The sequence below is a fragment of the Ornithodoros turicata genome, chromosome 1 (assembly GCF_037126465.1).
Source record: "Ornithodoros turicata isolate Travis chromosome 1, ASM3712646v1, whole genome shotgun sequence".
In the NCBI taxonomy this organism is placed as follows: Eukaryota; Metazoa; Arthropoda; class Arachnida; order Ixodida; family Argasidae; genus Ornithodoros; species Ornithodoros turicata.
Genome location: NC_088201.1, coordinates 45439618 through 45451742, shown reverse-complemented (window position 1 = coordinate 45451742; position 12125 = coordinate 45439618). Strand labels below are relative to the sequence as shown.

The following is a 12125-nucleotide window of genomic DNA, read 5'->3' as shown; positions in this document are numbered from 1 at the left end:
TAACTCTGTTCTCTCTATAGTTCTATCCCACTTTCAAGAAGGGATGCCGTAGCAGATTTACACGTCAGAAGAGGCAGGTGCTGCGCGTGCTGCGGATAATATTGAGCACCTGTTTTTCTTTTGTGTGCGTGCGCGTGCGTGCGTGCGTGTGCGTTTACCGAGCCCCGGAAATATCTTGTACGTGGTGCTGCAAGCGATGTTTCCTCCCCGCACAGTGCTTGTTCAGTGAAGTGAAGTGAAGTCAGCATTTTATACCAGCTAAAGATAAGATAGCTGTGTTTCTCTCTCTCTCTTTTTAGCTTGGGGATCGGGAAACTTAAAGAAACGAGGCTGATAATGGTGGGAGGTAAGCTCTGTATCAAAGCCATTGTTCTACTAGGCCTTGTTCTTGTCCTGATAGGAAGTGCTATTGATACAGCCCTGGTCAACCTTAATAACAACACTGAAAAAAAAAAAAAAAAATTCGGTCTCATTTCCTAGCGCGATAACAGCTACCCCGGGGGCGTTGGGGGAATGTTATGTTAACAAAACCCTTAAATTCAGCTAACAGAATAATTTTGTTCAATTAAGATTTCCTCATAGCCCCAAGTGTTGCTGTGATTGCGCTCGGGAACGAGACCAATTTTTTTCTTCTTTTTTTTTTCAGTGTTATTATCAAGGTTGACCGGAGCTGTACATATTCAGGGTGCTTCACGTGGCATAAACTGCAAACCTTAATCTGCGCAAGTGTCACAAAAAGACTTGCGCCTCACGTTTGCAAGGACTCAGGACAAGGATCGATGTCATTCGGGATAATGGTTCGCTAGAAGCGTGTTATGCAATGAAGTTGTGTTGTAAGAGCGTAGAAGCCCTCTTTCTGAAACTTTCCAGTTATTCCATTATTATAGACGTGGAGGTGGTACTAAAATGTGTGAAAATGCTCTTTCTACTTCGAAGGTATGACATTCGGCACGATGTGCGGTCAGAGAAGGCTCACCATGGTTCCTGATTATGGGTCGTACGGTAAGACACTGTACATCACCGCTCACGAGCTGGGACACGTGTGAGTATGGCAAAAACAAGCTGTTACAATCTGCATTCGTAGCCAATTTATTTACGCAGATTTTTCTTGCACAAGCCGTCTTCCAGGCCACTAGTGACTGTGCTTGAGCGAATCTTCGTTGTTTTTGCACTAAACGCCCTGTGGTTTGCACAGTAGGACTAGTTGTCATACCAACCCTGGCGCTCGAACTACGGTAGTCGTTGAAAAAACTGTCGAAACAGCGGCGGGACAGACAGACAGCGCAGCAACCATTAATAAAGATTGAATTCCCACCATTGTCTGTAATTTTCGACGGCGTTTGATCGTATTGTTCATAGGCACCTTGAGGCACGTGCTATGTTCGTACCTGTTGTGTTCCAGCCTCAGAATAGTTACTGTCTGTGAGGCGCGTCGAGCGAACGTTCTGTTACCGTTTGTATCTGTTTTCAGTAAACAGTACTCAAATATGCACAGAAGGAAGCACTCCTCTCATACGCGACAAAATGATGTACGCGTATAATTATATACAGGGTGTCCACGCTAACTGTGAACAAAATTATTAAAAATATGTATAACACTTTTTTCCAAGATGAAATCATTGCAATATAGCATATGCTGTAGGGCACTCCCTAGCAGGGCATTAGCAAAGTCCAAAGGCAATGTCTTAATTAACTTTCATTAATTAAGTTTTTAATTATAAAAGCTACAAAGTTGTCCCAATGAGAATATCTGTTCCTTTCGGTCACCTGATATCGTAGCTGTTTTCAGAACAAAAATCCGTTCGATAGATCGCCAGCAAAAAATTAGTGAAGGAACGCCTTTTTTTGCTTTATTTTGTTCATTGCGCATCTTCGGAGACGCGTATTTCCTTCATCCCAAACGGAAGAGTGGGAAGGAGCACAGTGCCGCCTCATGCGTCGAAGATGAGATTTAACTTGCGGAAACAAAACAAAAACAAATGCATCGGGTGACTCTATCGGAACTGGCCTTATCTTGGGTTGCATTTTCAGTTTCCTTTTAATCTTTTTCCAGGACGCGAGAGGCGATAGTGTGCTCTTTCTCCCTCTCACATTGGGGGTGAAAGAAAGACGCGTCTTCTAAGAAGCGCAATGAACAAAATAAAGAAAAAAATGGCGTTCCTTCACGAATTTTTTGCAGGCGATCTATCGAACGGATTTTTGTTCTGAAAACGGCTACGGTATCAGGTGACCGAAAGGAACAGATATTCTCATTGGGACAACTTTGTAGCTTTTATAATTAAAACTTAATTAATGAAAGTTAATTAAGACATTGCCTTTAGACTTTGCTAATGCCCTGCTAGGAAGTGCCCTTCAGCATATGCTATATTGCAATGATTTCATCTTGGAAAAAAGTGTTATACATATTTTTAAAAAATATGTTCACAGTTAGCGTGGACACCCTGTATAAATATAATATAGTTATAGCAGTTATAATTACTGTTTGACATAAAAGAACCTGCCCTTTATCGCTTGAACTAGTCTCTTGGGTGGACTCTCTTCTATTCTCTTGGGATATTCGCTATTCTCTTTGCACTGTGATCCTCTTATTCGAATAATGCATTTCTATAATCATGCGCAGGCTCGGTGCTCCAGAAGATGCCGCTGGCAAACTTCCCATATGCAGAGGAGTTACGGGCTACACTATGAGTGGCCACAACGGTGAAGGACCAATAAGAGTGGAATTCTCTGAATGTAGTCAAGTCCATATTAGGAAATTACTGAGGTACGTGTCACAATCAGTTGACCCAAGTCTATTTTAAGCAAAAGGCCACCTGAGAAATTGTGCCTCGTAAAAATCTGAGGAGCAGTGCAAGACCTTGTAGACGTTGTAGCGGTTCAAAACCTGTAGACAAAAAGACTTTGTTGTGCACGACCGGTGTATATAGGTTTTTAATCAAGAATATGGCGCGAAGCTGATTAGCGCGCAGGAAGTCTTATGGCGAATTCCGCAGGTCGATTTTGTACAGGGCAGTGCACTGTGTCTGTGTGGGTTCAATCTAGAAACGAATGAAGAGCAAAAGGATGGACCAATGAAACGCTACGCACGTTGGATTGAATCAGCAGTGTGACATGCTCGAGTCAGCGCAATTTTTCTGCACAACAAGTGTCCACCAGCATGCTTTGCGCGGCGGCGTTACGTAACCAATGACGTAGGGGCGCGGGTCGTCTATATCTAACCGAAAATGATAAGTTTTGTCGTAGGTGTTAGGCCTAGTGAACACCGCGGTCACATCGAAATCATAACAAAAACGGCACTGCGCTGTACAATTTTGAATTTAATTATTGGATCTTATGGACATAAACATTCTTGCCTTTTTTATTCCAACTATTCATGTAGATTAGTTAAAAAATCGCACCGACGACAGGATGTATATCAGCATGTGGTTCTGCCGGCAGCGGTACAACAGCGGCAGTTTTGCCGATCGATCGCGAGAGCAGTGTTGCCACATCTACATATTTTTATGGAAATCTACAGATTATTTGACTCCATGATGAAACAGGTCTGAGCATGGGAACATGCAGGAACAAATAACGATCGTTATGTATGTTCGTGTATTTTGTATCGCTCATGCTCATGCTTGTTTCATCATTGACTTCATGCACAGTGGCGGATCCAGGGGGAGTGAGGGGCGTCCGCCCCCCAAAAACGCCCGTTTATACATTGGATTTCTCTCTCTCTCCCCTCCTCAAACCGAGGGTCTGGATCCGCCGCTCTCCATGCACAGCTAGTTTGCGTTTACGCTACGTTGTCAATTTTTTTGACAATCGTTAAAAAAGTTGTGACAGACTCGATTCACGATGCGTAACTCTCGGGTGAAAAAAAAAAAACGACGAATTTTTAATTTCATGTTTGCTTCATGGTGTGCGTGTTAAAAAATTACTGTCAGTATAACCTTCGATATTTTGTATCACTCGTGGCACAGAAACTGTTCATACTTAATCACACGATGTAGACTCTAATCGTCAAGTATAGATAGCTTATGTAGTGATTTGTCTGATGATGACACTTGATTTTTTTCTTATTCTTACTGCCTCCACTGGAAGCAAATAGATCTCGCGCAGTCACCGGCTCTTCGGCACCAACGAACAGGTGGTGGTGGTGGTGTGCTATTTCTGAACGGTTTGCCTGCCGGCTTGTTGCTCGGTTCTTCCCAGACAGCACAGCCGGCGCCACGATTCGAACCCGGGAGGGCTAAGCCAATCGGCGAAGCTGCTGAATAGCTTTTGTCATCACATATTTCCGTTGTTTCGATGCAAAAAGCGAAATAGAAAATGTCAGATGATGAAACACACAAAATCCTGGCCTGAAAACGATGTTAATTAAGCAAATTATATGTGTTACTGTCATGACAGATTTGTACGGAAAACTCCATACTTTTCAATAGGTGATCTGCATACTTTTCCTCAGACGGGTGTGGCAACGCTGTGCGAGAGGTATCAACCCTATCCATTCGATCCAGTCCGCTTGCCACCCAAAATATAGCGCTGCTCATATTGAATAGGATAACAAATAGTGAGGCTAGGTTGATTGCTAGTGCCCTATATTTCAAGGCGTAACAGACCAGAAAACTGAAAAAGTGGGTGGAGCTTCAGGTATAGCCTATACCTGAATGGCCAGATTCCTTTTTAATATACGGCTCTGAGTCTCCGCACGTGTCACCGCATGTGGAAACGGGTCATTACAGACGCGGCGCGGCACTGTACGTGCGACGAACTCTCCGCGTTACGGAATGACGTCAGCATCACCCATTCGCTTGCGAGCTTTCTGATGGAGAGGAGAGGTGTCTAGGGGTATAAAAGATGCGCTGCAGGTTTCTTTCTTGCCCAAGATCAGCTGTTGCTTGTTGCACAATGCAGCGCAACCGAATTTATCTCATTGCAACCCACGTGTCTGACACTGTATTTTCCCAAACTATTGGTTCCCTACCGCCCATGTAAAGCGGAAGCTTCGTCAAATAAAATTTCTCATTCTGAAAAGCGTGACATCGTAAGGTGAGCAATCGGCAATGCCTCTGGCAACATTGCTACCAGAAGTTCTACGAGGGGCGTTCAAGTCAAACCGGGACTTTCTGTCTCCTGAGTGTACAAATGGCTCCCGCTACTTCTTTTTCATCATTTTCACACGTGACAGGCCTCCGCGTTCACCACGTAGTGGTCCAAAGTTTGTGCAAAACAGAAGACACGTGCTAGACAAGGTGGCCGACAACGAGGTGAGCGCGCACATCGAACAGCGAATTGTCGTGAAGTTTCTCGTGAATGAAGGCGTAAAGTCATCTGAAATTCACAGAAGACTTCAGGCTCAGTATGGCCACGATACACTTGGCCGCAGCAAAGCGTTGCCTCGTGGCCAGACTTGCATACACTCTAAATCGAGTTCCACTTAACGTGACCGATATATACGGCAAAAAATTGCAAAAATGTGCCGTATGGTCTACAAGGCACGTTATACCCATCATGACGTCACGCAGTGCATACGGCACCGGTATAAACGGCACTAGCTGAACCGGAAATATACGGCACATAAGTGCCGCAATTCTCCGCGCACAGCGAACTGCCGGCTGCTGTTGTGGTCCTACTGAAATTAAACACAGGAATAGATAACTAGGCAATAGTTACTTAGCCCTGACGGTAACTTGAGCTGTCACAAATGTATCGTGGACTGCACAAAAGAGCAACACGTGGTTTACCACAAATGATATATTCTATTCGCTTTTTGCAATATACAATGAAACAACATGTCACTTCAAAGTTCTTTTAAAGAAACAAACATAGCTAAGGAACTTTTTAGCAGTTCTCCGAGACTTGGCTTAATCCGGCTCATAGTAAAAACATTGTCTTCGAAACCTTGATCTGGAGAAGTCCCAGAAGTTAGGGAAACGTTGATGGGTACGTTATGTTCCACATATAATAGATGCACAAACAAAATAGAAGCGCTCATTCTAGAATTGTGGTCTCTTTCAAGTTGATGTACTGCTTCGGTGTTCCTTCACAACTGATAAGTTTCTTTGCGCCGAAAACAATCATCGGACCTCGGACAACGGTGTCGTCAATCTGTGCAGGGAAGGAAAAACACAAAATTACTTTATAATCGAAACTTAGAACGTGCAGGCATTAGCCGACCTACAATGGCAGCCCTGATACAAAAGGGACAAGTGCACATAAAAACCTGCCTCTATACTGCAAGTGTACAAAGTCGACAACAGATAATTAGTGCACTAATAATGCAAAGAAGTGGACAAGCACGCTCCTACAAGCGCATGAAGATCTGTACTAAAAATAGGCATGACATGAAAAGACCATGATTTAAAGTATTCAAATGATTGCTGCACATCATAGCAAACCAGACGCCCTGAACTTGCCAGCGAGATGCCAAGTGCTTCAAGCCCATGTACCCTCTGATTTATATTTCTATTGCTAATTCTTAAGGAGCATGCTGGCGACTATGCTGTAAAAGCCCCGTAATGTAAGTTAGCAAATCATGTACTTGCATACGTTACACTTATACGCGTACAGATACCCGTAAGCAATAGAACAGACACCGACCTTATTGTCCAGGGCCTTCCGTAGCAGTTGTGTTGCAACATCCTGAAAGTGCAATGTCCCCTGTCGTCAGATAAGGTTATTTCTATATCCAATAACATACCCCACATCCATAAGAACTGCATACATCTATTATCTCTTAATACAGTGAATAAGACTAACAAGAAAAATATCAGAAGTCAACAATACAAAAAATGTTGCAAAAGTGAAAGTAAAGGTTCATGTACTTTGCTCCGTGCAGTAGAAACCCTCTGCACATTTAGATATACACCTCTCTAATCTGGTTAGCATGGCTCACCGGTGCTTCTTGAGAACTGTTGCGCATTGTTCGTAGAAAGATCACCAGCATAATCTGGGCATATAGAGAAGACATCGTGAGATTGCTTTCGTAGCAGCTATCATAGACGGCTTTCTAGTGCACTAAAAGTGCTTATAAACTAGTCACACTGACGACCGTGTTGGCGTTTGAAACTACTCACCAACCACGCTTGTCGTAACCACGGGGGCATGACAGACATTCATTTCCACTACACACACGCCAAAAACACCAAAGCGATGTGAGGCAGGATACCGTAGAGTCATTACATCGCACGTTGACGTGAAAGTGTGCAAGTTATGCCTAACGAAGCTACCACAATTTACTTACTCAACAGTCCGTGATCTGCTGGGGGGATGACGGCAGGATAAGGCACCACACAGCAGGGCATTCCGCATATCCTAACGCATCTTCCCTCGTAACGAATCTTGCACAGCTGCAGTCAACGTGTTGACATGATCCTCGCGTCCCTCCGGCGGCTAGGTCAACGTTCGCCAAACGGGGACGAAGCGGCATCGCGTAACTACGATTGCACACGAGAACACACGTATTGTAGTATCAAGATATTGCAAGGTGCCCAAGATACCATGAAACTCACCTCCACTTGTCATCCAAATCCAACAGGGATGAAATCGCGGTGAAACGCGCGTCTGAACTTCAACTCTTTCGGTCTTGCGTTTTCGGCGGGCACGAGGTGCATCACCAAAGAAAACACCACAAAGAAAACAAAAGGAACCGTCCAGCGTGTTGCAAAAAGCGCGTGCGCGTAAGAGGCACACCTCGGCATCCCGCGATTCTACACGGCACGATTTCTTGTTGGTATGCCATCTGCTATTTGTCGCGGCGACGAAAAAAAAAAAAAAAACAAAGAAGAAAAGTCGCGGTGCCGTGTAACTAACCACGGCTCAATGCGTGTCTTCTTTGTCTTTTGTTTCGTGGTGACCGTTGGAAATGCGTTGTGACGTTATATGAGGCATGGCATATAGCCAGTGCTGGAGAGGGTCCATGCGGCACAGCATGTTTATAAGCACTTTAGATGGAACCCTATTAAGAATGCAGTAACTGGAGTAGAATATTTAAGGTGCTTCGTATCTAAAATTTTTTTTGCAGGTAACTTGGTATCTTGCAAATACTTTCAAATGTCAGTATATAATCTAACTTTGATACGTTTTTCAATTACTTTTGATTTTTTTAGTTACTTCGAAGGTACTTCTCTTTATATGACACGGATGTCGAGCGAAATATTCTTTTTTGTCTCGGCAATGCCCTTCGTGCTGGATAAAAGTTTACGTGACGTTCACACACACATTCGATGGTGGTGGTGGTGCAAGGGCTCGCACACACATTGCTTCCTCAGAGTGACACGCTAGCAGCGAATGGGACCGTACGAACTCAGACATGTGCCTAGGTCACCGTGGCCTAGGTAACCCAGTCACCTGCTTGTAGGTTCGTACGGTACCATTCGCTGCAAGCGTGTCACTTTGTGGAAGGAATGCGTCGGAGCGTGTCCCGCAAACTTGTGTCCAGCACTGTATACATATAACTTCGCATTTGAGAAACTCGGAATATTGCCGTCCCTCTTGGAAAAGTGCAGCGTCTCGGGTTTGGGGCCATGCATGAGGCGATGTGTTCTCCTGAAGGGTATGTGGATATGTCATTGAGACCCCTATCAGGCAGGATAGAAGACCCGTGCCGAAAGCCGTAGCGAGTGAGGGCACGTAAATCGTGGCTGTGGATGCGTGCACAATAATTGCGTTCAAGTTTGTAAGGCAAATCAATATCAGTTATGGAGTGGAAATAAGTATGTAGCCTACGGGATTTGATTGCTTGACAGCACGTATATGTTTGGTTCTTACACAACTCTCATCAAAGGCCCTCAAAAGCTTTGAGAAACTGGACATTAGTCGCTGCCCCAGGGAATGAAGTGGTTTTGAGAAGCTGTTAATCGTGCTACATGGGTGTGGCTTATATTAGGGGCATGCTGCTCTCAAATAAGAGTAACTGCCCGTTCCAACGTGGCTCAAACAACAACAACACTCCACCTAGAGGCAGCTGACATTTCCAACAGCGTCTGTTGAATTTGTGAATAAGACGAGATTCGACTTACGAGAACACATACACTTTTGAACGCAGCAAACAACTTGGCCCGAAATGTTGGAAGACCAACTTCGACTACAGCAAAGTAATCAACAAAGGAAAAGAAAGCCCTGGACAACAGAGATTCCTCGATACATACTGTCGCAAGAAACGGCGTGCTCATCTGGTAAGTGCGTAACATGCATCATAGGGAAGAAGAGGGAGGATGAGTCCAAATGGACGCATTATAATTACAATGCGTTACTGATGCCACACTCCATGAAGTTTTCTCAATAAAGCATACCTACAGATATACAGGGTGTTACCCTATAAAAGTCTACCCGCACCGGCATGCCGTGCTCGCCAATTAGAGTAGCAGTAGCAGAGAGTAGCAGTAGAGTAGCAAGCCAGCCCTAGCTAGGCTAACATCTCTATAAACCCATAATGAACAAGAACAATTATACTCAATGCAGGTGGGACAACGTGTTGCCTACGTGTAAAACTCATAAGGACATTCCATCATGGTAAATATCGAAGTGATTGAGCACCGTAACGCAAAGTTATAGCGCAAAACGTGAGGTTCCCGTAGTCAAATCAGCAAAGATGGCGCCTCTCAGTAAGCAGACGACATCCCTTTTGGGTGTCGTCTGCTGAGTACGTCGGCATTTTTCGTTCCTTACGTTGCTTGCTTCTGAGTAAAATACGATAGTTACACGAAAGCGAAATGAAAACTACAGTTCCATCCGGCTGGCAGGATATGCGACACGTCGTCGTCTGGGGAGCAGCATGTCAAGTGCTCTTCTCAACGCCGCCATCTTGATTGTCTTGACTACGGGAATTGCACGTTTTGAGTTATAACTCCGTGCTGCGGCGCTCAATCACTTCGAAATTTACCAAGATTAAAAGTCCTTATGAGCTTTATATGAAGATCGCACAATGTGCCACCTGCATTCAGTAATTGGCGAGTACGGCATGACGGCACGGGTATAGACTTTTATAGGGTAACACCCTGTAGATCAGACTCCGTACCTTTCTATAATCAAACTAAAAAAACTCAAGACTCCGTACCTGCACAAAGAAGGGGAAACTTTTTCGGTGTTTGAATTCGAATGTTTTACAGGTGTACAAACCATATCTCGGCTACCAAACCGGTTGGGAAGACAGCTTGGGAAGGGATTCTGCCCCGCGAAACACCGCTGTACCAATGCTGTCAAGTCGACAGGCACGAAGGGACAAATCGTCATGTGTTTTCATGGCAAAGATCCTTCTTTTGAGACACACCCAAGGTTAAACACATGTCTCACACGACCACGTAGATGCGGTGACGATTCGGGACAAATGCGCGAGCATGGCTATTTTAATGCGTTAGCATTAGACACCCCAGGTTGAAGAAAAGCCGGCGTCGTCACAGGGGCGCCTTCCAATATATTGCTCCATAGACGAAAGCGTGCTGGGAGAATGCAATGCATTCTGGAGAGGTCATGGTCACACGTCACTGCAAACGTCAACGCACACGTGACCTTATAGATGACCGCACCCGTGATCGGCGGCCAAACCATTTGTAAGCAACGCGTTTGCTCTTTCTGTGGACCGTTTCGGACGTTTTTCGATCCCAGTAATTATTTTGATCTGATAATCTCGCAATAAAGCGCACAGTCTTGTACATGAGGGCTCGTACTGTTGACCACTTCCAAAGATGAGACTACGGTCCCGCGTTAAGACAAACTGGGCCGATGTGATGTACTTAAACAAAGGAGTAATGGGATACCATGTCGCGGAAAAAAGCACCGTATAGTTTACGCTGACAAATTACGTTCATCTCTTGACATTATGCAAAGGGGAATATGTCGGCAAGTACTAAAACGACATCTAAACAAAGTCACATGACCTCAAAATGACGTTGCCTATGACGTGCGAGCACGACAAGATTGCGTTTATGCGAAAAGCACCCGCTTCAGTATAGTTACAACAATGGCGGGTTTGTGTCACCCCTGTAGGCGTCATAGCAGGGTGACCGAGGTGTCCGTGTACAGTCCGGCACATGGAAGCGCCGAGCGACGGCAGCTGGAGCGAGCTGTCGTCAGTTGCGCCTCGTATCTGGACCTCTTTAGATGTGTCTGCTGCGTTCTCCGAGAGTTTCGCGAGCGGCTGAGCTTGGATATCATGTCGTGTGACGTATGTCAATGTGTCGTGTCTGTATATGATGTGGTGTGAAGCGGTCTAGGTATGCATTCTGTATGAGAAGCAATTAGAAGTAAGACGAACGTCTAATGCTAACGGATTGTCATCACATTAATTACATTAATCGCTCCTTTCTGACTGTACGCTGCTGATGTATGTTACATACTGTCTTTCAGGAGATCGACGCCGATTCTCATTGCATCTTAATGTGCTGCGAGGACAAAAACCACAAAGGGCCCAAGTGCGTCCAGGAAATAACTCCAAACGGCACTATCTGCGGCAAGAATAAGGTACCCTTTCAGCTCTTTCGTTCTTTCCAAACGGAACACTTCGGAATCAATGTACTCGTATAACATGACTACGGAATTCTAAAGAAAAAGAACATTGTCGAGAAAACATCTGACATCTGCATGCACACCAGCAGCTATGTACAAATAATGTCAATGACATATATGAATTAGTTTGACAGTATGGTGTAGATGCAGGCCAGCTGACGGACAAGCCCTATACTGCAAAAGCCTCAGTCTGGGCCCAAACAGAGGTACAACACCAACACAAGCCTCACTGAGTCTTGTGCTTGTGTCCTTCTGTTTGTGACCAGACTCAGGCTTTATGCAATATGTATAAGGTCATAACTCAAACGTCGCCGTACGGCACTGGTGAGTCTCTCACCCTGACAGGAGGAAATTACGTTCTACATGACCTTCTGGTACCAGCCACGCAAACGTCACCTATATGCGTACTGCTGTTGCTGATAGCCCAATAAGACCGACACAGCTGTCCAGTGCAGGTAGGGCGACGTTTGAGTTGTAAACTTCGTGCAGCAAAAGAGCCTCGGCTTCTTTTTCGTACATGTGTACATAGTTACCTAGCGATGTACCATCATGTACCGGCTACGATTCCCCGTATTTTGAATTTGCAGTACATGTACAACAGAACGTCAACATTATATTCGCTCAAGTGCTTTTTT

General features: G+C 44.8%; 2 protein-coding genes across 2 annotated transcripts in view; one reads left to right on the top strand and one right to left on the bottom strand.

Annotated features, from left to right (window-relative positions):
* LOC135398612 (leukocyte elastase inhibitor-like) overlaps positions 1-12125 on the bottom strand; it is a 208054-nt gene that overhangs the window by 177832 nt on the left and 18097 nt on the right. The gene's annotated exons all lie outside the window — the stretch shown is intronic.
* Positions 1-12125, top strand: part of LOC135378150 (A disintegrin and metalloproteinase with thrombospondin motifs 15-like) — a 56843-nt gene that overhangs the window by 32307 nt on the left and 12411 nt on the right. Inside the window, exons 10-14 of the mRNA XM_064611060.1 lie at positions 300-346; positions 937-1042; positions 2621-2764; positions 9032-9161; positions 11332-11445. Of these exons, the coding sequence (XP_064467130.1) occupies positions 300-346; positions 937-1042; positions 2621-2764; positions 9032-9161; positions 11332-11445 (541 nt within the window). The remainder of the gene's footprint in view (positions 1-299; positions 347-936; positions 1043-2620; positions 2765-9031; positions 9162-11331; positions 11446-12125) is intronic.